Here is a 25,737-nt window from a genome sequence, read left to right as displayed (position 1 = left end):
TTCATCTTTAAACTAGCTCTGCCTCGGAGCCGATACATTTATACTTTATGAAAATTGCCACTTAAAAGCAACAATTGGCAATGATGTTGATTGTCATGTCTGTAAAGATGTAAATTATTATTATATTTTATGTATTTTTTATGTAAAGAATCCAAAGAGAGACTCTCACTAGAGGGTGCTGACAGCCTGTGAACTTAGATGTTAACATTAAGACTTTTTTTGCCATTCACATCATATTTGAGAGGACAAAATACTGTCTTTTACCCATTCAATAAAATGTGAAAAAACATTTCTATTTGTACAATATTATGAGGTCAAGTCAGGACAATAACAAAAATCTGGAAAATAATTCCTTTTCCTCTTTTTAACCATTTTTTCTCTCCGTCCTCTCACCTGCACATCTTTCCTGAGCTGAACGCTGCTCTCTCGCTCCTGCTCATATTCTTTCTGTAGTCTGTTCTTCTCATCAATCAGTTCATCCCTTTCTTTCTGAAGTAGGTCCATGTTTTCCAAGAGCTCTTTCTTTTCCTGTTGAATTTGTTCCATCTTTTGCTAGAAAAAGAACCAAAAGTGACAATCCTGGCATGTGAAAACTGACAAGAAATATATAGTTCAACTATAGTTCAAGAAATCTCGAGTTCAGTAGTTACAAAACAAAATCCCCTCACCTCCAGGTAACTAGCCTTGGTGGTGACCACCAGGATATCAGATCCACCTTCATCCTCCATTGTCAGGAGTTCCTCCTCTGTGGGGCTGTTGGCGCGGAACTGGAATGGAGTGCTGGCCCCACGGATCTCTCCCTTATGTGTGACATAGCAAAACTGGTAGAATTCACCATCGTCATTTGGGACGTAGTAACCTGCAAAATACCCCAGAATCAAGCAGAGAAAACAACCCTATCGTTAGAGTGGTTCATGGAATGTTTTACACCAAATTCAATTGTCTTGCCCATAGGTTTTAAAACAAATGACTCTAATGAACAACAGCTAATGAACATAGCCTGAAGTCTATTATTTACATAACTTTACAGTTCCACCGCTGCTTTATGACAGACTCATGTTATTTTATTTAATGGTATATTTTCTTAATTGCCATGAGGATTCCGGACTCATGCCATGAAAACCCTGTAATCCCTCACAAAGATTCCAGTATGTGACCTGAACCACTCCAGTAAAACTGGCCCATCAACACTTCAGCCCTCTAATAGGAGGCCTCAGTTTCTCCTATTTTATTGCATCCGTCACTACATATTACAAACCTCAACAAACAAACCTTTGAGGGGCCTTCTCTCTGGCATGACATTCACTGAAGAAATGCTGGCATGAAAGCCCATTTTGACAATGTAATTTTACCTTGGAAAACCACAGATCTGTTGACTGCGGTTCCCTCTGTGTAGTTGTCTGGAAGAGGTGACCACAGGAACGTGTAGTAGTCACGAGCGGTGCTCCAGCCAACCTGTCAGAAACAGAGGTTTTAAACGGTTAGTATAATTGACTTAAAACTCAGATCATTTTTATATGTTAAAAAACACTCCGCAGTAATAATTTATCTTCAAGACCTTGTTTTTCAGTATCATTACCAAAACACTTCTGTGTACTTTCTTGCTTACTTATAAACAGCCCGAGCTATCAGGGTGAGAATGTCACCATTTTTGGAGTAATGAGTAATGTAATGTCTCAAAAGTGAAACTGTTTCAGTCATTAAGCAGAGAGGTAATGCTTCAAAAAAGGTTCTATGAGAGCCCCTGTGCATGATTGTGTGTGTGTGTGTGTGTGTGTGTGCGCATGTTTATGTGGTTTATGAGGACACAAATTTGTATAATGACATGGGTATGACAGAGGTATTACAATATGAAGGTGGTTTATGAGGACACTGCCTATGTCCCCGTAATTCAAAAGGTTTAAAAAACATACTAAATGGTGTTTTTTTTTTTTTTATATAAACATGCACAAAGTCTCCTGTGAGGGCTAAGTTTAGGTGTAGGGTTGGTGTAGGGCAATAGCACACAGTTTGTTCAGTATAAAAACCATTACGCCTATGGAGAGTCCCCATAAACCACAAAAACCAACGTGTGTGTGAGTGTGAGAGAGAGAGAGAGAGAGAGAGAGAGAGAGAGTCAACAGTCATTTCGGAAATAAAGTTGTTTGACATTTATATCCTATTGTTTGTCATATTTAAATGCTTGGTTAGTGCATTTGTTTTCTGTGGCTCTTTTGTTGTGGTAGAATGTAAGCCACTTTTTAAATAACTGAAATAATTTGGCAAATTGGCATGAAACTGCAACACTTTCAAGATTTGCCACAATTCACAGCTGTGTAGTTATGCAAGAGTAGTCATCCTCTTATAACATCTGACAAGCAATTAGAATCAAACATTCAAAAGAACTTTTCTGGTTTTTGATGTTTAAATTATTATAAATCTATACCGTTTAAAAAAAAGAAGCTGGAATCACTCGTAGCACTTCATTTAACTGCTTTTGTAGTTTTAAAAATCAATTTATTTGTAATGAACACACTGAAGTGATTTTTACATTTGATAATTTGTTTTTCGTAAGCTATATTAATACTTTTGTTTAGATGTAAAATGATAAAGGTAATGCATTATTTGTTTCTTTATTTGTTCCTACATGTTTTTTTTCCATCTGTTCTTTTTTATAATAGGAAAGATAAAATAAAAAAATCAGCTATATTGTGATTATTAATATGATAGCCTAATTATTAATAAGAAAAGAACAGGAGGAAAACTTTCATCTTTTTCAAAATCAACCTGGCTGACTCTATATCGACTTTAAACGGATGTAGCAATGATTTTTTGTCCGATTCCAAAAAAATCATACATCATTTTGAAGGTCTTTTAATGGAGAATGTGAACAAAGATAAAAATTATTTTTCAAATTTGCTCGACTCGTTTTGTCAGCACAGGTCACGTTATTCTCAGAAGCAAGCACGTGTGGAGGCGCTAAATGACAACAACCCATGCAGGATGTTTAGCATGGTATGGCAAGTGCCCATGCCATGAATCGGACATGGGTCACAACTGAAAGAACGTGTAAACAGACAGCCAAAAAAAAATCGGATATAGGCAACAAATCGGAATTGAGCATCAAGACCTCCAGTGTAAACGAGGCCTAAAGCCCAATTTATACTTCTGCTTTGGACCTAAGCCGTAAGCTGTGCGTCGATTTTCATTTATACTTCTGCGTCGTCATCCGTGCAGTACACATGCGGGCCGCTAGTATTCAGTGTTCACGGGCATGTTGCTGGTGTAACCCGCTGCAGTACCACGGCAAAAGCCGAAGAAGAAGCATTATAGCCGTGACTGCGGCAAATAAATATCAAATCATTACGTTAAATCATTATTTAAAACTACAAAAAGGGGACAACAACGGAACAGGAGAACATGCATTCTTTCAGTCTCCACAAGGACGTGTACCACGGCAGATCAACATTGTCGCAGACAACTACTGATCTATAATGCTATGTAGTATAATAAATAAGACACTTGTTCTTTGCTTTGTTTTATTTTAAATAAATAAGGTGTAACAAACTATATTGCAGTGCTCATAAACGCAAAACTCAAGTACATACGGAGGGAGGGGTTCTAGCAGACCAATCACAGCGCTTGCGGTCCGTGTAGACTTGATGTGCTGTTAGATATTTGGAGAGGTGCACGTCAGGTACGGCGTAGGGTACGGCGCAGGGCTGTGCGTCTCTGCGTAGGCTACGGCGTAGGCTCGACGCAGAAGTATAATTTGGGCTTAAATCGGATTTCCAGAAATGCGATTTGAATAGATTTCCAAACCACATACGAATGTAGCTCGAAACGGATTTGCACAAATCGGATTTCATGTAGTTCGTTGCCATTCAGACAATTTAAATATGATCGGATTTGCACAAAAATCGGATTTGGGCTGACAGTCTGAATGAGGCTTATAAAATGTACAGTAGATACATTTTATAATGTTTAGAACTTTTATAACCTGGCAAATACATATATAAATATCCCACATATATAACCACTACAAACACTTAACATATCTGTAATTTCACAATGCACACACTACAAGTCAAATGTTTGGAATAATTATTGTTATTGTTTTTGTTTTTGAAAATATTTTATACTCACTAAGGCCGCATTTATTTAATGAAAAGAAGAAAAATACAGTAATATTGTGAAATATAATTACAATTTAAAATCATTGTTTTCTTTTTAAATACAATTTAAAATATTTATGAAAAACAAAACAAAAAAAACTTTTGGGGAAAAAAAACTATAATAAAATTGTAACATTATATATAATAACATAAAAAAATTTATTCACATGCCTCTAAAATCAAAACACAAATAATAAAGACATAATGGCGCAGCTTTTGGCAAACGTGAAGCTATTAAGTCACTGAGTGTTTATGTGAATTCTCCCACATACACTAATAGGAAGACTGTAAATGCTTCGTCAGGCTGTCATGGTCTTGACCAATGCCTGATTCACATCATGTTGCAAAATTCTTTGGCACATTGTGCATTTTTCTCATCTCCATGAGGCCTAGTAGAAAGCCTTTGAGATGAGAACATAAAAACATGAACTCGGCTGCGTTTTACGGGAGCAAGTGAAACTCAGCCTGTCTGCCACGTGTTTCTCGCCAAAGCCTCGTGAATATGTTCGGTTGAAGGAACGCGGCTACAACTCAGCCTTAACAGGAAGAAGGAAATAGGTGAAAATTTTATACATACTTCAGAATGGAAACCAAGATGTAATTATATGAATTTTATGTGTTGTTAACTGATGGTTGATGAGGGGGAGTACAGAAAATACATCCATAATTTCAGCCCTCCGTCATAAAACTGTCAAACAAAATCAGACTCACATCAGGCTGACTGTGTTTGTGAACATGCAAAAGCAGAAGCCTAGTACCTGCTATTGGCATCTATGTGGGAACTCGATCGCATCCTGGAAGTAACACACAGACACATGCAGTAAAAAATGTAAACTCACTACAGCTCAGTCGGATTAGAAAGTTGTGTGGCTTGTTTGCTCAAACCATACAGCTGTCCTCTATGTCCACAATAACATTAGTGTTGCAGAAATCCCCCGATTGTACAAGAAAGTTGCCCGAGGTGCTGAAGCTGTAAAGAGCAGGAAGCCATTAAAGGCATGGCCCATACGGAGCGTCATTACTGCCTGGACCAAACTCCACTCATTAGAGACGTTTGGGGTGAAAGAGGGCGAAAATTAAGCCCCTGTGTGTCTCTCATTTAGGTTTGCAGAGGGAACGGTAACCAAAGGAAGAAAAGATGGATGAGAATGAAAATAGCATGAGAAACAACACAAGAACCTTCAGGACGAGAGCAGCTCCAGCTGCATTTAAGAAGAATAGACAATGCACAAATAAATATAGACTAAAAATAAAAAAGACACAAGAAAATGACTAATTAGTATAATTACTATCTTCCACATTTTTGGCAGTGTATAAGAAAAATGGTAATTATATTATAAAAATATATTACTTTTATTCACATGCCTCTAAACTAAAAAAAATGCTAAATAAATAAATATATGATGCAGCTTTTGGCAAATCTGAAGCTATAAAGTGTCTATGTGAATTCTTCCACATACACTAAGAGGAAGACAGTAAAATAAAATCAAATCAAATAAAATCAATTAATTTGTTTATAGAGGACATGCAGTTCAATATTTAGTGCAGTAAATGTAAACAAGTGTACAAACACTTTCTGGAACAACTGCATATAATGAATAAAACTCTACAGAGATCAAAAGGACATCCCAGTGTTTGTGAGAAAGTACCTAATTCCCTGACTCACAATGACGCACGGACTTGGCCCATGATTCTGTCTGTCCCGACTACATGCAGCATAGGGTACAGCCAGTCTATATATCAGGATTGCAGTACAGAGAACAACTACTGCGCTGACAGGATAATTATAAACCAGTGTTCGCCTTGTTCGGGGTGAGTCTGATGGCGTGTTCTGACAATCCAAAATGACGCTCACAAGTTTTTCAACTAGATTCTCTCTGTAACCATTCCAACTTCATAAGAGAGCCACAGGCAGCATGCCTGCTCAAACAAGAAACAATAGGCAAAAAGCAAATTTAATGATGCTAAGCACATTTCTCCTTCAAAGGCTTTAAACCATCCTTACACATAATCTTATGTCATAACAAACAATGCTATGGCTCAGATAATGGTGACTAAGAGGAGGAAGCAGTTGGAGTTCTCCATTGTTTGCATCACATTTACACTATATTAAGATTTCCTGATTCCAAGAAGTGTACCAAGACTTTCCTTTCATAAAGTTGGTGTTCAGGTGTGATCAGTTAATCTCCTGAACACTAGGTGGCAATAATATCCTTGCGACTACCTACCGCTCCAGGCAAGTGACTCATGGAACAGGTCTTGCAATTTTCTGGTGTTTGGCACAGCTGCCTTTTGTCTGTCAACACAGACAGAGCCATGTTGTGATTTATGATCATGTGCCTTTCATTGCCAGAGGTTATTCTGTGTCTCTGGGTGCAGACAAATGCACGTCAGTCAGCCAACTCTGTTGGAAGAACACACCTTCCCTTCAGGGTATATGAAGACACTGTGATCCAGTGGCATGTCAGACTACATAACATTGTAAGTTCCATCGTAATTCTGAACATAAAGATTGCAATTGGACATCAAGTAAAATTATGTTGAACCGTTGTACTCAAGGACCAACTGCCATTCATGTATGTAATGAGGAAGTTTAACAATTAGTATTATCATGGATTAGTAAAACCATGTGTGATTTTGAAATTACCCCCCCACATCTGAATTTCGTGTGGTGCATTCGCACGGGATAAGCGAAGCCTCTGATTTTACTCGAAATGACTGATTTATATCCCGGATACCCGGATGTCAAGGCTTTGAGAGTCCCGTTCTATGGTCAAATTAGATGGATAAAAAAAAAAAATTAAACTAATATAGTTTTGTGCCACGTGTCATTTACATTTCACCAGGTTAAAATAATATGTCAAGCTTTATGCTTACTTTATTTGTGACACATTAAACCTTTTCAGCTTTCTCTTTCTGCAAATTGTATGGTGTAGCGATATGACCGCCCCCAAAATAATATCAAACACTCCAACGCAGCTCCATTCTTTGCAAAAGATGGATAGAAAGGCGCACAGGAAACAAAAACCTTGAAAAATTATATACGACCCGCCAAGTGCTGGCCAAATCATAGAGATGCCGATTCGCACGGGACTAATATTATCACAGGACCTCGGTGTTCGCAAAATATGGTAGGTCATTTGCGGGGGAATTTTTACTTTACAAATTACAGACATGGCCGATTCGCACGGGATTAAGATCACAGACAACCTCGGCAATTATTACAAATGACTGGAGGTCACCAGGTAATACTAATCCCGTGCGAATAGGGCATTTGTGAAATGCATGTTTTCTCAGATATATAATGTATATATTTGAGTTCCCAGGTAAACTCAAAGCCTCTAAAAAATGCTTTAGTAAACGGAGTTGGGCCAAGTACCAAAACAAACTTGTAGCCAATCAGCAGTAAGGGGCGTGTCTACGATGCAGAGGAGAGAGCGCTCAGTGCACGAGTTATATAATTATAATGAGTTCTAGCCACTCGCGTCCGGTGTAGACACGGTGTTACGATAAGGCAAAGTAGTAAGACCCATGTAAATATCGGATCAGCTTTCCAGCGCTGGAGAGAACTCGAGGAGCGGGAAGGCCTGCGATCGGACGCCGAACATTGGTTTTGCTTTGTTTCACAGAACTAATCGTTGCCTGGGTTGCGTACATATGTGTGGGGCAGAGCTATTAAAATAGGGGCGAGACCCTTTTGGGGTACAGGCGTGTTTGTTTTGGTGATTTGAAATATCAACACTGGCTACCAAAAATCCCACGTTACCCCACCTTTAAATGGATAGTTCACCAAAACTTTACTCACCCTCATATCGTTCCAAACCTATGGATTTCTTTCTTCTGCTGAACACAAATGATGATGTTGATAACCAAACAGTTGATGGTAGCCATTGACATCTATAGACATTTGTGACAGAAAAATGCATAAAAAAATGCAAAAAATATCTTCTTTTGTGCTCAGCAGAAGAAAGAAACGGGTATACAGATTTGAAGCAACTAGAGGGTGAGAAAATTACAGAATTTTCATTTTGAATGAATGAATGATGCATTTATATAGCGCTTTATTGTGTATTGCTGTACACCCAAAGCGCTTTACAAACATGTGGGGGGGTCTCTCCTCAACCACCACCAGTGTGCAGCATCCACTTGGATGATGTGACGGCAGCCATACTACAACGGCGCGAATGCGCTCACCACACACCAGCTACAGGTGGAGAGGAGAGAGAGTCACTGAGCCAATCAAGTGTATGGGGATTATTAGGAAGCCATGATAGACAAGGGCCAGTAGAGGGAATTTGGCCAGGACACCGGGGTTACACCCCTACTCTTTACGAGAAGTGTCATGGGATTTTTAATGACCAGAGAGAGTCAGGACCTCATTTTTGGGCAAACTGTCCCTTTAAACCCTGATATTTTACTATTGACAAAGTTTGGTCCACATATTACAGCTTATTCTGGCTGAAGAACCCTTTATATGGCAATATAGTTTATGTATATATGGCTGTGTGAAAATGTATAATATTTTATATTTTTGTAATGCACCACGTTGGCAGTTTCCCTGTATATTTGTTCAACATGTAAGCAAAACAGACATTACAGATGAAGTTATTTGGAATGTAATCAAATAAGATTTTTGGAATCAAATCTACATGTTGTGAATCAGAATTGAACTGAATCAGGATATTCATATTGATATACAAACCCTAAATACCTATGTAATTCTGAAAACACCACACCACTTTCTTCAAGTATATCTTGTCTTTTTTACTACTTGAACCAAACTGTAAGTATCTTTGAAAGATTTAATTGCATGAACTTCACAATCTCAAAGTCAATCAGAACAGAACTGGTGATTTCAGCCAGCTCTTTCCATTTGATATGGATCAGATGGACTGTGGACTATGGAGATTTTAATCTACCTTCCAAGAATTTGAAAGTTGTACCTGTTTCTCACGGGGGGTTTGTCCCTTCTAATCAAGAACATTGGCCAGAATGTGATAGAGCTGCTGAGAAGCAGAAGCCCTCCTGACAGCAGGCCATAAAACAGCTTCATCAGACTCGCTATCACACGCAAAGTAAAAAGTTCTAAAACGCCACTTTGATCTGGTCGGACTCGAACCCAGACACTAAACCCTGACAGTGACCACACTCAACTCCCCCTCCACTAACCTACAGCAGTCAGATGTTCCTTTTATTTCCTCTCGCGGTACAGTCCACATCCATAATGCTGTAAATGCCGTTTGTTTTATGTTCTCCCATCCAGCAGTAGCTGGGGAACTCCAGAAAGCAGATGGAGCCAAAACACCCCACTTATCCTGCCAACCCACATATTTCATTACCGTGCACACAGTCATGACCACACTCGCGTTCAACTACACTCCAGCATGACGCACCGATTTGTGCCAACATAGTGGAATTTTCAAACTACCAGCGGGTCGTAATATTTTATATCTTTTTTTTTTCTCTGCCAAGCAAACTGCCAAGATCTTTTACAAATACTCAAACTGCATTCTGTTATACAAGCCGCTGGTAAATGTTCATGTTCACTTGATGAAAACCTTGTTAGAAGAGGAACCAGTTGTGACTGAGATTTTCCTGGATATGATTCACAGTTTTTCCCGAATAACATGAATAAGACATACATATCCCATCAGTTCAGGGAGTCGCACCACATTTCCTTCAGGATTAAAAGGGATTAATTTCCTAGTTAGCTCTCCATAAAAACATCTTCCTTAAAAACCACAGCAGGTGATCATCTTAATGGCTTGCGAGGAAGTGACCGGCTATATAGCCTACTTTGGAACCGACATCTAATATGCATCAAGCTCAGACATTTGGGTTACACTATATATAACAGCAGCAGTTGTGTTCTAAAATTATACCTACAAAAAAAAACAGTCTTTCTGAGTAAGACTAGAGCTAAATCTGGTTCTGAAAATCTTTTACAGCAGGAAGCATTTAAGTGACCAGCTGTAAATCCAACATTATGTTAAGCATCAGTAATGGCGACTTCCTGAACATCACACTGCCAAATATGACAGCAGGGCCTTGTAATTTCTACACTGTGGAAAGTGAAGATAGGAAATGGAATCAAGACATTAAAATTGCAGTAACATCACACATGATTCCTATAAAATGGTCCTGAAACACGTGAAAAGGGTAGCAGACGTAAAAAAAGGAGGCTTGAAAGTTCAATAGGTTAACATTGTGTTGACTGGAATACTTGATTTCTAATACTTCACTTTAATAACTTATATATGATTTAGTAGAATAAAATGGTATCAAGCAAACAACAAGACTGCGGTTCATACATCAAAAAGAGAAAACAGAGAACCAAGCCTGTATTTGCCAAACAACTTTCCTTGGTGTAATCTGTTAAGCAACTTACAGCACCACAGTAAACGGTGGCTTCGGGTGCCAAAACATTTACAAAATGTAGACCAAACCACAAAAGCAGGTCATACTAGTCAGGGCTCGATGGCCCGGGATCCAGCACAAATGGTGCACGGGACAGTTGACGGATTTGTCACTGGCTCAATCGAGCCACCGCTTCATCCCCATTTTTAAGCTTTGCCAATTTAAACTTATGTGATTTTAAACCATTCAAGTGCAAAAAGATGCGTGCAAACACAAAAATGAGTTCCGCTTCATGCCTTTCCCTTGAACAGACAAATACACCTTACGAATATGAACATTCAAGTGATTTTAAAGCATTCAAGCGAAAGACGACGAGAAATAACTCAAAGTACTCTACAGTGTGCACAGCACACACACAGGAAGCTGTGTCTCTGATAACATGTGAACACCAAATTGAGTTTCCTTTCATGTCTTCTTGCATTTGAACGGACAAATATATATACAAAATGATCCTTGAAAATGGTCCATTATGTCTTCAGTCAGTCAACATAAACAGCTGAGAAAGAAATGGGATGTTTAAGCTTATATTGGATCCATACTTTGTGTCTTAAAGTGACAGAGACTAATTGACCAATCGACAACACTCACTGCTCTTGACCCAATAACTTTAACAATTTTTAATCCGTATTTAATTTATACAGTGAATACAATGCAATGTTATTTTCCATTTGTTTATTCAATTTATGTACCTAAACACCTACAAACCTGAAAAGCAAAGTTTTATTTGTATCTTTGTTTTATTGTATTTCTTTGTGCTATTGCTTGTAATTAGTTTTTTTGTTCTTATTTTATTACAGACTGTTCACTTAATAATGTTTGAACTTTATAATTGTTAAGCTAATAGTTTTTGCCGTGGTATTGAAGTTGGAATAGAGAATTGTAAAATTTAACTGGTATCTAAAATTTTGGTGTCATATAAGCATTTTTATTTATTAGAGGACAACATAACATAGGTCAAAAAAAATGAAAACAACAAATACAATTTTTTTTATGAAAATGTTGAATAGGCAGGGTGGGACATTAATCAGGTAAGTGCCATATTTCATTTTTGACAGGAATGAAAATGAGGCTGTGCAGTTGTTTAACACCATACCAACTGTTTAGCCAATGAAACGTCTTTCTGTTGACAAACACCTCATAAAACAGATTTGAAAGTTGCAAAAATTACATGATCTAGTATCTTTATACAGTAAGTCACAGCCTCGTTTTCAACCGTCTTAAATTCAATATGTCTAACTTGATTAAAGTCTATTGAGGAAGGTGTGGTACACAGAAATATTGATACAATCCACCTTCATGCTAAAGGTATTTCAAGTTTCTGGAACTCATTACTAAGTTATGATTTAATATACTAAAATGTTACATTTACTAGAATTAATTATATTTGTTTATATAAAATCTTAAATGTAATTGACTTGTTTGAAGGTGGAATGGTGATGAGATGAAACGGAAGAATCCAAGCCAAGTTACAACCTCTTATCTATTCTTCTATTAGTAGACACTTCATATCCAAGGATTGAGCAAAACATGGCAGAAACAAGAAGGCATAAAAGAGAGACAAAATGACTGTCACCTTGAATATGCCGACCCAGTCCTTGGGATGTGGTTTAATGAACTGTGTGAGAGTGTAATGGCACTCTAATGCTGCGTGAGGAAGGTAACTTTTCCCCACATTCTGGAAGATGACATGGGCAAAATTGGACGTCTCCATGGTGCTGCTTGCTGCTGTCTCCTCCAGGAATAAAGCCATCTGTCTATCAGCAGCTGCGTCTGTGGGAATACAGGACCCATATAAGAAGTGAAACAAAGAAGAGACACATGGAAATATTTTGTGAAAGGCAACTTATTTATGAACTAGTTTAACTGTCACCCCCCATTTTTGAACATATACGTGAAAGTGCACTATACAAACTTAAACTCTTACATTTCATCAATGCTTTGAAATACAGACATAAGGTTGGACTCTTTTTTAAAGAAGACAATCAAGCAGATTACTGCAGAAGTGGAATTATTTTAAAATATGAAAGTACAAAGTTATATTAGTCTACATTTACTGTTAAGAAAATACACAATACTAAATTTTTTATATTTTATATAAAATAAATATTTTACATAAGTTTTACTCTAAAATTTATATAAAATTAAAGCCTTATGTCTAAATAAGTTATGTTTCAAATTTGAAGTTGATATGAAAAACATTGAGGTTTCTGTGAGATTTTATTTAGAGCGTCATACCACAAACAGCCACCGGGTGCCATCAAACTCCATTTCATTTCTTTTTATGTATTTTTCTGTCACAAATGTCTAAATTTCTCTGTCAATCTTATAGATTATAAATTCTCAAGATTATAAAAAGTTTTGAATCTAAAAGACCGTAATACTGATTGTATAATATGACACTTGACACCGCCCACTAAGGGGGAGGAGACTGACAAAAGATTTTAAAGTAACGCAATGTCTGATTTCAAAGTGGTTTTCACAGCATGAATTTTGAGGTTTTAAGCTTTCAAATGATACATAATTTATGATGATTACTAAAATATTTGATAAGGGAAAAATAAAAATAAAAAAAATAGCGCCAAGCATCCCACAGGTGGAACGGTGACAGTTAAGAGGTTAATTGATATTAATTAATTTTGATGAATTCAAGTTTTGATGCGATTTCGACAGCTGCAAGAGATTACTCTAATCATTTGATTGACTCCAAATAAAAAGTATCAGGAAAATGAATTTGCATTTGAGATAAAACAAGTAATTTAAGTATTTATTCATTTTATGCCTACCATCTCGTCCAAAGTAAATCAAATGGGCTTAATAATAGGTTCCTTAAGCACAATTACCTAAAATTACATATTTTAAAAAAACTATAAAACTCAGCAAAGCCTGTGTGGACTTGATGAGCCTCTTTCAAGTCAAACATGTGAATAGTAACATCATGATGCAAATTGACATTGATACTGTTGGTTTTTAATTGTTTTAATAAATATATATTTTTTGATGTCGACCAGGAGTAAAAATATGGTTGTGAAACCTCATTCTGTCACACGCACGCGCACACACACATTTGTCCCATGTCTCAACAATCCTTGCTATAACAGTTTCTGGTCCCCACTGACTTCCATGGTGTTTTTCCAAACTATAGAATTAAATTCAATGGGGACTAGCTACTGTTTGCTAAATCACATTCTTCAAAACATCTTTTTTTTTTTATATGTTCAACAGAAAAAAAGAAATTCATACAAGTTTGGAACTACTTGAGGGTGAGTAAATGATGATAATTTTCGTTTCTGGGTGAAACAAGTGAAGTGGCACTCAGCCACTCTGTCTCTCAACTCTCTCAAAGCCCTCCATAATTTTTTAATAAAGACTCTTCAAAGCATAATACTTTATTAAAGTAAATTGATTTATTGTAACTAAGTTAAACTGAGGTAGGTCAAATTATTATCACCACAACTATCAAACTCTGGGAAATGTACCGATTTTGTACTAATGTACTTTTTACAGACTTGAAACATTCTCACACTCATAAGGTGATGACTCAGTAAGCAATGAACAAACTGAGTCTGATGACTGTCGAGATTTTTCTGTGGCTGTGAACACTAGCCGCACTTGATAAGAAAACGTCATTTGTTTTGTAATCATGGTGATACCTAAATAATATTTCAGCAGCGAAGGCCTTAAAGTTGTGTGTTGGTTTACCTGATCAGTTTCTTCAGTTAGTCTTGCTTGGGGGAAATAAGTATTGCAAAGGATTTGAGGAACACATGTTGTACATAAAAAACCTTCTTTAAGCTGTCGCATAAATTAATTCACACTGCTCCTTTTTCCTCTTTTATCTAAAGAAACATAACGTAATCTTATGTGTGAGCTCAGCGGCAGAGCAGGAAATTCCTGACACGACAGAGACTCACGCTTTCAGAAACAGCTGAGCTCTGCCGAAAAACAAACACGGCACATTTCAGCGACGGCCCATAAAACTGAAGATCTCCCCCTCTATCATGACGTGTCTTGTCGACTTGAACTGTAAAATGCTTTGTTTTCATCATGTTTCCACAATCATTCAACCCTGTAACAACAAAACTGCATTTATTGCGTCTATTTACTTACAACGTCCGTGACACTATTTTACCTGACAATCCAAAGGTCGTCTCTCTAAAAATAGCATAACACAAACAGAAATGCGACCTTAGATAATTCAGCCGAAAAATAATTAGTTATGTTTAAATGACAGTCAAAAATAAAACCTTCATACTTGTTTTCTAGAGAATGTTTTGCTAATAGGCCGAAGTTACTAGCACTTACACGTATTACAACTTCCGAGTGTTAATCATGTTGTATTACGAGGAAAAGTTAAATAAAACATATTTCATACCGCGTAGTATATAAATTGCATATGGTTATACCAAATATACTCCATATTCATCAAGTTTTCTATATTAGCTACGCTAGTGGTATCGATGTAGCTTGCTAGCAGGTTTTAGCTCGTCTTAGCCGTCTGGCTAAACAATAACAAACCATAATGTCAAGACAATTACAGCTTAGTAGCTTTTGCCATTCAATCGGGGTTCAATCATCCCAAATCCACATCTTATCTGGTCTTTATTTCTGTATAAAAATGCATCAGTTATTATCCTGCATATTAGTCAAGTCAAAGTGTGAGGCCGATAGTTCAGGAATAACCCTTTTCATCTGTCTTTCACCACAACAGATTTCAACATGACATTAAAAGTCAGCAACATAAAATCATAATAGATACTTAAGACTAATTAGCATATACACAGACAATAAAAATACGGCACAGTACCTCATTTCTATGCTGAAGTATCACAGAAAACCCCAGCGCTGTTTTTGACGCACTTTCCAGTCTCAGCTCAAGTACCCTCCTCCCTGCTCTGCTAGTGTCAGTGGTTTCCCGGAACAACACAATAACAACAACACACATCATATCCGCCACAGCTCAATCCAGTTTTCATCTTCATGTAGTTTCCACTCACCAGGCTAAGACTAACGTGTGTTATTATACAGACAATTATACGTGTTTTAAAGGTATTTTTGTCACTTGGATTCACTTTTTATTCAAACGAATACATTTACTTAGTTAACCTGTAAAAAATATTAAGTTAGTTAGTTGTACATTTATTGGTTCACATGATTATCAACACACGATGTACTCAAACTCTACACATTTACATTGTTTAATTAACCATAAGAAATGTCGCGTAGTTTTATAGGCTAGGCTACTTGAGTTCAAAAATTATTCTAAGGTTAAATTAGTGAAAAATGTTTCTGTTTGCATATACAATTACGTTACAAGACGTGAATACGATCCTTTTATTAAATACGAATAATAAAAGTTTGTTGAGGTCAATTAAATAAGGGCAGTTACAAGTTATTTTTGTTCATCCATTGATCTATTATGAGATTTTAAGGATGTCCCGCCTTCCCTTGAATGTGATTGGACGAAGAGTCATGTGCCAGTCATCGATTATCCAATGGCGTCACTGTAAGTCAAAGGTCAAGAGCGAAGCAGCATGGCCGCTCTGTTAAGGGGCTCGCGGTGTCTAGTAGGAAAGTGTCACAACCATGTCAACGCCGTGCAGGGTAATATGTTTGCACCGTTATCCTAAAAATGTTATGTTTTTGTCTACTACTGTGCATTTCAATGCAATTTTTCCGAGCGGCAAACGTCTGATATAATGCGATGCACTGGCAGCTCTCGGTATAGCTGTTCGGCTAAAGTCATAGTAAGTCATTGAAACACGAGAAGACAATTATAAAGTTACTTGTTGTGATCAGACTCAGCCGCCATTGAACTAAATTGTGGACGGTTGTTAAATTGTAAAGCATTTTCCGATATATTTAACAGTGAGATTTAATATACCATGATAAATCTTGTTCATCTAACCAGATTTAAATTATAAAAAGGATAAAGCATTATTCAGACTTTAGTAAACAAGAATTTGATCAGCTCTCTGTGGTGCTCTTTTTACGGATTCGTTTTGTTTTTTTGTTTAATATAGCAAAAACATGAAAGACATTTTTAATATAACATCCAGTGTATTTGCACGTATCTGCCTCTAGGTCAACATGCAGAGACTTATCAAGATCTATTCTTAGATTCTGCAAGTCAAATTGTCATTATTTTAATCTGTAACAGTCATATGTTAAATGTGAAATTCTACATATGACACTAATTATATAATTCATGTCTCTTTTTAGTCTCCATCAGGTCCATGGCCTCTAAAACCCAGGTGGGCTTCATTGGCCTGGGGAACATGGGAAACCCAATGGCAAAGAACCTCATAAAACAGGGCTATCCAGTGATGGCCTCGGATGTATTTCCAGAGTCCTGCAAAGAGCTACAGGAACTGGGAGCTCAGGTCAGGATAACGGACATAAATCTGATCTTGGTCACATCTGACTTGTGTTAAACACTGATGTGATATGATTGATGTCATTGTTTTTTTTTGTGATGATATTCTGACCCCTTCAATAAACTGCATTTTTCCACATTTTTGGAAAGTCTTTGTATAATTATATTGTTTTATATTATTTCAGTCTGACAGGATATAGAAACCTTTTTTTCTTTTTGAGTGATAGATTTTATTTTATTTTACATTGCTTGAATTAGACGTACTTCCTTTTTACCCCATGTTCTCAGATCCTGGACAGCCCTGCGGATGTGGCAGACAAAGCAGATCGAATCATCACAATGCTTCCCTCCAGCCCCAATGTTATAGATGTGTATACAGGCCCAAATGGCATCCTGAAGTAAGGAAGTCTTTCCTTAAAAGGCTATATAGATTTTGCTGAACACAACATTTGAACTTCAGTTTGTTTAGCAAACATAATTTGAGCGGGTTCAAAAAAATCCAACATATATTCAGCCATAGTTTAAATGTAGATAATATCCGGATTAAATGTAATTTTAGCTGATTTAATTGTGGTGGGAAATGTTTAAAGTCAGTATTTTAAAGACATGACGCATGTACTGGACAGATCTTGTTTACTGATATCTGTACTTTACACCAGGAAAGTGAAGAAGGGATCCCTACTCATAGATTCCAGCACTATTGATCCAGCTGTCTCCAAGGAAATGGCAGTTGCCGCAGAGAAACTGGGAGCTGTTTTCATGGATGCCCCAGTGTCTGGAGGTGAGATGATAAAAACTCCCACTTCCTACCCAACACGGTATGAATGCTAGATGTAGATGCGGTAACTTGCATAGTATGTTATCACGTGAACTGAACCCTGATTGCACACAAACCGCATATGTAAGTGCAGACAATGTCTGTTAGTGCTTGTTTTAAAGGTTTCATAAATCACACACCCATAGTCTGTTACACAACTAGTCACTGTCTGGGAATAGGTACAAATTTCTTAAAGAATCTTTGGCTCCAATTCAAGCATTGTGGTTTTCGCAATCACAGGTTCATGTTAATAGTGGAATTCAAGTTTCACATTGATGATCGCAACCATCCTTTGACTTTAGTTTCTCCTTGCTGCAGCAAGCAAACTACAACTTTGTGGCAATAGTGTAGTTTGGTAAAGATATACAAAACCCATGCACTTTCAGCAATCCGAAGGTTCGTAAATTCGAAATTTCAGGATACACCAGTTACAGCTCAAGTTTTATTCTTTCTGTCCTCTGTTTTAGTCTGAAATGGGTCATTTGCAGGTTTGTTGATGGGAAAGAGTTTTATCACCTATGTCATCTTGTCCATTTTCTTAATCCAGCCATTGGTGTGGACTCTTTGAGTTATAGACTAAATCAAAAGCCAGCATCTGGGAATTGATCCTGTGACCTCAACTTATGGTGTAAATGGAGACAAGTGCTGAAAATCAGGGTCTCTAATGCCATAATCTCATGTAACCCTTCTTTTAGAAACCTATACTGTATAGGATAATGCTGTGGCAGATATAGCTGCGATCTAGATTTTGAATGTGTATGTATATAGACTTTTTACAAGTTGCATATACTTTTTTTTTTTGTATGCAATAGTATGCAACTTGGGACATCGGAATGTGTGCGGAGTATCATTAAAAGATCTCTTCAGTAAGAATAATTTAAAAATAATTTAAACTGCAAACTAAGGTTTTGTTCTATATAATTACCATGACATGTAGACTGAGAAGAGAACCTTGAGTAATATAGGCAGCAGTTTTGCTTAAATTGTGAGGGAAGTGAAAGGAACTGAACAGAATGATTCATGGCCTTATAATTTTATTTCTGTCCACCTAGCAAGCCCCACTTTCTTTGAGCGTCTCAGATGTGTCTTAAAACCAAGTGTAGTAGTTCACTCAGATTTATTCCTTTGCTTTCTTTCCCACTGCACTGTATTAAAGGTATCCACTTCTTTACACTCAGCCTGGCTGTCTTGAGCAGTTTTGAGCTCAGAAATATTAAGGAACTGTTCCTTTTGTTGTTCTACAGTGTTGCTTCCACAGTTCATTGTCATTGATTTGACCGATCATACATGCAAAAGCAGTTTTTTTTTTCTTTTTTTTCTTTTTTTTGTTTTTTCTCTCCTTCATATTGTTAGTGTCAAATTCAGGCATTCACTGGCACTACTAGTGATTAGTATCAAAACAGCAGACTTTCAACTGGATAAAGCTTGGACCTCCACTGGTTTTATAAATCTTTGGTCACTTTATGAATTGGATGCTTAGACATTAACCTTATTCAACCAAAACTTTCTTCCATTTAATGCAGTGGTTCCCATATTCTTCCATTTAATGCAGTGGTCCAAGGACCCACATTGTTCAATATTCAATAATATTTTAAAAGCACCATAATTTTTGCAGTTTAGATAGATTTTTATTTATTTTTTCCTAGATGGATGGATAGATAGATAACCATTAATGAAAAACATTATTTCAGTTTCTACACCATAACATATTTTACAGCTTGGAACAGAAACGGAAAACAAATGTATATTTATAGCACATGTGAAACCATGATCCACATTCACAAAATTTGTGTTCTTTTAACATTTTATTTTACATTTTTCAGTTGGACAAAACACAAACATTTTGGCTCAAGGCCTTCTTCAATGTGTTGAATACTTCAGTCCCTCCATTCACTTTTTCAATCACTATTTATATTGATGTCGTCATTTTACTTTTAATGCATGCCCATGGATTTTATTATATTACATTTCCAAGTTTAAAAATGACACTTAAAATTAGGCGACATGTTTCTAGACCATGGGAACCCTGGTTCTTTGTAGAAGAATGGGTGAATTTAATTTATTTGATTGATTGGGTAATGCTTGTTTTGTTTTTGCTGATGCCCTCTACTGGGCCCTGACCCCCTGGTTGAGAACCAGTAATTAAATGGGGTTATATCATAATGTATCTATCAAATAATCCTTGATCTTTTAGGATAACCACTGTAATGTCATACTGAAGGATCTCAGTGATAGGAAAGAGTGGCTGGAGTTTCTTCCATTTCCCTAATGATTCCATATTGAAGGATGGGGGCGTTAAGAGCAATTTAACATGAGAGCAGATCCTGAGAAAAGGCGCTGTTACTTGTTTCTTAAAGGCACAGCAAATGTTTTTTGTTTTTGGGATAAAAAGTGGATCATAGAAATAAAATTAAAGCAAATGACCCCTTTAAATAGCAATCCATTTGTGTCAGTTGACTCTTTATAAGTTTAGTGTAATGTAATATGCACATATTTTTCTCGAATTTGTGTGCTGCTTATAAACTTGCCTAGGTGTGAAAACGACCTGTTGTTGCCTAACAAGAAAGCTTTAACTCCGTCAACAGCTAGTTTGTGCTTTATGGCAATCCTCCTTTTTAATCAGGAAGTTGTTTCCTCTGGTCTTTGGGCACATAAAAACATGTGCTTCTAGTTTGCTTTCCTTAAATTGTTGCCTATCCCAATTCATATGCGTCAGTGGGGTTTGGCTAACATACCGTCGGACCTGCTCTTGGTTTGTGAAGCAGTCATAAGAAATCCACAGACCTGCTCATTCTCTTTACTTAGACCCTCCAGACATTATTCTCAGCTCCGTGTTAGCGCCTGTGAAGGAGGCTTAATGAAACGTGAGCCACAACAAACTGTCCATGACGTCATTGTGTCTGTGTTAACAGCAGATGGTGAAGTGCTTGTGCATTTATAGAACTTTCCTCTCTTGAGAGTAATTATGGCACTTCGTTGGTGTTACATTTTGAAGACGCATCCTCTCAATCCTTTAAGCTTAAAGAGGTTACTGGTATGATGATGTGGACACATTCACATTAGAGCTTCAGTCACTTGTTCATGCATGTGGATGCTAACTCTCGGATTGGTCATTTCAGTGAAGCGTTTGATTGATTTATTGTTACAGTGGTCTTCTGTGGAACTTTAACTTGTATGTCAGTTTAAACCGGTTCATCCTAAAAAAATCTTGCTTTTCCTCACCCTCATGTTGGTTTAATTTCCTATGGACTTTTTCTTCTGCAAAACACAAGGAGATATTTTGCCGAATGTTTCAGCTGTTTTTGTCCTAACAATAAAAAAATGAGTGGTGTCCAGAAACTTCCAAGCTCCATATCCTGTCCGTATGACTCAGCTGGTCCAAACTCCAGAGTCTGCTGAAGTAGCTTTGACTCACTTTGTCTGATGAACAAATCCAAATTTAGGCCTCAGTTAACCTAACAAGATGATAACATCACAAACTTCAAATATCAGATAACATCAAACCTCATTGGTTCTTGGATGTCACATGACCAAACATCAGATTTGATGTAGTCAGAGTTCAGTTTTATTTCAGTGAAAAAAGGCTTAAAGGGATAGTTTACCCAAAAAAAGAGTTCATAAAATTAGTTGAACCACTGATGTCACATGGACTGTTTTAAAAATGTCCTTACAACCTTTCTGGGTCTTAAACGTGGTAGTTCCCTTGCTGGGTCAGAAAGCTCTCAGATTTCTTTAAAAATATCTTAATATGTTTTCTGAAGATGAACGAAGGTCTTATGGGCTTGGAATGACATGAGGGTGAGTAATTAATGACAATTTTCATTTTTGGGTGAACTATCCCTTTAAAATTCCGTCTATGTTTATGATACAAATCTGTAAATTATGGACAAAAACAGCTGTAATGCTCTTAAAAATATGAGTTTGAGTTCTGTAGAAGTCAGTTAGTCATGCATGTTTTAAACGACATGAGTGTGAATAAATGACAATTTTATTTTTGGGGGGAACTGTATCTTATGCACTGTAAGTGTGTCGTATGATCTGCATCGTTTTTCATATTTCTCTCAGGTGTTGGTGCAGCCAATTCAGGTAAACTCACCTTTATGGTTGGTGGGCCAGAGGTGGAATTCAATGCAGCCAAGGAGCTTCTAAGCTGTATGGGTGGTAATGTGGTTCACTGTGGCCAAGTTGGCACTGGACAGGTACAAACAGGATGTCTTTAAGAATATAGTGCCATTCTTAGAAAGGGGCTAATTTATTTCTGGTGATAATCTCTCTTCCTTGTTTGTAGGCAGCTAAAATCTGCAACAATATGCTGCTGGCCATTGGGATGATTGGAACAGCAGAGACCATGAACTTGGGAATCAGGTGCAGTTCACAGTTGAATTACTTGAAGGAATAAGAGCACCCAAAAGTGAAAATTTGATGAAAATGTACTCCCTCTCAGGCCATCCAAGATATAGATGAGTTTTTCTTCATCAGAACAGTTTTGAAGAATTATAGAATCACTTGATCTCCAGTGAATGGGTGCCGTCAGATTTCAAAATAGTTGATAAAAGCATCACAATCCACATGATTTAAGTCTGTCGATAAACATCTTTTAAGTGAAAAGCTGTGTGTTTGTAAGAAACAAATCCATTAAGTTATTTAACTTTAAACTCTCACTTCTGGACAAATTATGAGTAAATTTTTTCCAAATCTGTTCTGATGAAGAAACAAACTCGGCTACATTTTGGATGCCCTAGCTTAAGTACATTTTCAGCAAAAACTGATACAGATGATTCAATGATGCAGCTGTCTTGATGCATTTACTTTTTCTACAAATTGTATTTTCTACTTTTTGATCTGATTGGTTTTGTAATTTGTGCATTCACAGATTAGGGCTTGACCCAAAACTTCTTGCGACGATCTTGAACATGAGCTCTGGCCGCTGCTGGTCAAGTGACACATACAACCCTGTCCCGGGAGTTATGGAGGGAGTGCCCTCAGCAAACAACTACCAGGGTGGCTTCGGAACTACACTAATGGCCAAGGTTTGCATGTTTTTTTTATATATTTGTTTCTACTGTGGTTACTACTAACATAAGGGGTAACTAATAACCTAAATAGTTGATTAGTGAAGTCTAGTTTATTTTTCTGCTTTATATTGGTGTTCAAATGTTTGGAATAAAAAAGTTTTGAGAAGTTTTTTTTTTTTTTTTTTTCGATCAACGAATACAGTAAAAATGGTGGTTATTTTTTTACAATGTGAATATATTTTAAAATGTAACTTATTCCTGTGATGGCAAAGCTGAATTTTTATTCTAATGTGCTGATTTGCTGCTAAATAGGGATGCACCGAATGTTCGGCAACCAAAATTCTTTATTTAATTTTGGAATAAGTGAAAATACCAAATAAATTGTACCGAACAATGACATGATGCGATCAAATAGCAGCCAGCATAGAGTGACAGGAGTGCTCTCTTTATAATGCAGCTAACTTGTTGGCAGTGTGGATTATTTAAAACTGTCCGAGAAAGATGGAAAAATCATTACGCACCGACAGCGCATCACATACCTTCAATTAGATGAGGAGGGGGTGGTTGTTGCTGGTTACAGTATGATGATTGAAATTGCATAATGGCCTTAAACAATTAGTAAATAAACGGCAGAATGTCAGGTTTTGTAATACACTCATGAATTGCATGTATTCTGACAGCCATGACGAGCTCGTTAGTGAGGGTTCAAAGTCCAAAGCATGACAAAAATCTGTGCTGAAACCGTGTCACTCGTCAGTTGTTCAGCATCATTTTTATGAATTTTTACAAGGCATGTGACAATGTGATGTGCGACAAACATCTTCCCAAATTCGTAATAACCATTTATAAATCTGCTGTTGTCAACAAAAAGAAGCAATGAGGTCTTCCTTTTGGTTTCTGCCAAATTAAAAGATGAGAAAAAGCAAGAACTCTGTCAACATTCATCTCCGTATTATAATTAATAATTAATCTTCTGTTCTGTAGAATAATGATAAAAATTACAGTTCTATTAATACATTTATTATAACATTCACACAGTCTTCAAATTGGGATCTGTAATATTTTCTAATATTTTAAAAGAAACTTCTGAATACAGTGTTTGGTATTCGGCTTCAGCCAAGAATTGTCATTTCTCTGCATCTCTACTGCTAAACAAACACTTCTTATATACTGCTACCACTGACACATCCATAAACATTAATGCTATTGTCACATTTCCCACTGTTGTTAAATATTGTGGGGGGTTTAAGACTGCATTTTAATTTATTACCGTAATTGTCTTCTTTAAAATTGCCATTAGACCCTGTATTCTGTTGCTGATAGCCATTTTTAAATGCAAGAACATCTAATAGTTTATTTTTCAAATGTGCAGTTATGTGTATCTCTCATGGACATTTTGCTATCATTTATCCTCAGGATCTGGGACTTGCTCAGAATACAGCAACTAACACAAAGACCCCAGTGCCGTTGGGCTCTCTGGCCCATCAGATTTACCGCATGATGTCTGCACGTGGCTACGCCAACAAGGACTTCTCATCTGTCTTCCAGTTCCTTCGAGAAGAGGAGGGCCAGTAGAAGGCAACACTCTCTGCCCCCTCCACAGCCTTACCCAGCACTGCCTGCCTTTCACATGACCTGACATGCAAAACTTTGACCCAACTATGTGATTTCATTGGCATGCGTGTGCTGGGAGCCATAAATGAATGAGTGAGTGAATGCATATGTAGATTTTCCCACTCCAGATGTGTGTGTGTAATGTTTAAGGCTGTGAGTTCCTGTTGGAACAGTGTTACTTTTGTGGGCCCACTCATGTACAATCAGTAATCCACCAATCAATTGATGAGATGCTGTGAATTAATTTTTTTTCTTGCCTTCATTGCTGTTCTGTAGGCTAACAAAAATATATTTCATTCTCACGAACCACAAACTTGCAAGACTCAGATCAGCCATTACACTCCTTTTCTTTGCATATGTACAATTTTAGTTTTTATGTCTTTTTATGTATCTGAGTCTAATTTGCTGGGGGCTAGTCTTGGTAATTGTTAATGGTGTTGGATCTACATGTTGTATTCATGTACATTTAAACACCTGGAAATTAAAGCAGGAAATATCTGAAGCTTTGGTGTTGAGACTGGTGTGTTGATACATGTTTATAACCTATTTTTCAGTTGTACACAAACTTGGAAACTGAAGTGGTATTGTAAGGGTACCAAGCCAGGTTTACAATTGCATAGGTAATCCGGATGAATGTGGTTAACCAGTTAAAACGATGCAACAAAGCACATATTTTTACCTGGTCTCCTCCCTCTTTTCAAGGTCAAGCAGTGGAATGTTTTTAGATGCTTCTCTATGAAGCCTCGCCCGAATTCAGTGGCACGTAACATGCACAATAAAGATGACTCATCAGCAATACAAATATTTTACACATCAAAGAAATTGTATTATTTTTGTTTCATGTTCTAAGACTGGATGGGATAATTTACCCACAAACAATAATGTCGCTATTTACTCTGTCCAAAACTACTACTTTTTTTTTCTCATAGAACGCAAAAGAACATCTTTCGAAGTGTTTTTATCAAGTCAATGGGGATCAAAACAATATAAAACCCCATTGACTTTAATTGTAATAGACCAAAAAAATTAATTTATTGTATTCTAAAAAATAAATTCATAATGGTTTGGAATGCCATGAGGGTGAGAATATAACATATTTCAAGGTCAGTAACCCAGTAAAAATGATATTCAAGCAATCATTAATATGTAATTTCATCCGTTTGTGTGCCCCAGCTGGCTTAGTTCACAGTTCCATGAAGCTAATCATGATACAGTCAAGATCCATGTTGTGAGAAACATAATCAGGTTTGTCTTCATGGCCTTCATAACTCCTCACTTTCTCACTATTTCTCTCCTCAGAACTTTGCGTTGCTGCTCCATCTTCTCTCATTGTCTTTTGCAGCCTTG

At 37.0% G+C, this 25,737-nt stretch overlaps 2 protein-coding genes across 3 annotated transcripts in view; one reads left to right on the top strand and one right to left on the bottom strand.

The window, feature by feature from the left end:
• Positions 1-15,530, bottom strand: part of tax1bp1b (Tax1 (human T-cell leukemia virus type I) binding protein 1b) — a 38,144-nt gene extending 22,614 nt beyond the window's left edge. The window contains exons 1-5 of one of the 2 annotated variants that reach the window (XM_079445613.1): positions 15,376-15,530; positions 12,145-12,341; positions 1,353-1,455; positions 669-859; positions 394-552 (exon numbers count right to left, since the gene is read on the bottom strand). In XM_079445613.1, coding sequence (XP_079301739.1) covers positions 394-552; positions 669-859; positions 1,353-1,455; positions 12,145-12,321 — 630 coding nt within the window. In that variant the 5' untranslated portion in view covers positions 12,322-12,341; positions 15,376-15,530. The remainder of the gene's footprint in view (positions 1-393; positions 553-668; positions 860-1,352; positions 1,456-12,144; positions 12,342-15,375) is intronic. The other variant, XM_079445612.1, reaches the window with a different exon arrangement.
• A 541-nt stretch (positions 15,531-16,071) lies between these two features.
• On the top strand, positions 16,072-25,205 carry LOC306887670 (3-hydroxyisobutyrate dehydrogenase, mitochondrial-like). The gene is made up of 8 exons (XM_079445610.1): positions 16,072-16,172; positions 16,791-16,951; positions 17,233-17,342; positions 17,604-17,725; positions 21,827-21,960; positions 22,050-22,126; positions 22,635-22,791; positions 24,193-25,205. The coding sequence occupies exons 1-8, from the start codon at positions 16,103-16,105 to the stop codon at positions 24,349-24,351; spliced, it is 990 nt and encodes a 329-aa protein (XP_079301736.1). The 5' UTR covers positions 16,072-16,102; the 3' UTR covers positions 24,352-25,205.
• Positions 25,206-25,737: the final 532 nt, after the last annotated feature.

Source organism: Barbus barbus (genome assembly GCF_936440315.1).
Source record: "Barbus barbus genome assembly, chromosome: 21".
Classification (NCBI taxonomy): domain Eukaryota; kingdom Metazoa; phylum Chordata; class Actinopteri; order Cypriniformes; family Cyprinidae; genus Barbus; species Barbus barbus.
The sequence above is the reverse complement of the archived record's forward strand: the minus strand, read 5'-3'. Positions and strand labels throughout refer to the sequence as shown.

Bases quoted from the DNA above. Each gene is read 5' to 3' on its own strand.
- LOC306887670 (XM_079445610.1), top strand. From the start codon at position 16,103: ATGGCCGCTCTGTTAAGGGGCTCGCGGTGTCTAGTAGGAAAGTGTCAC. The intron at 17,726-21,826 runs GTGAGATGATAA...TATTTCTCTCAG, and splicing joins GGATGCCCCAGTGTCTGGAG to GTGTTGGTGCAGCCAATTCA. The intron at 22,792-24,192 runs GTTTGCATGTTT...ATTTATCCTCAG, and splicing joins GAACTACACTAATGGCCAAG to GATCTGGGACTTGCTCAGAA.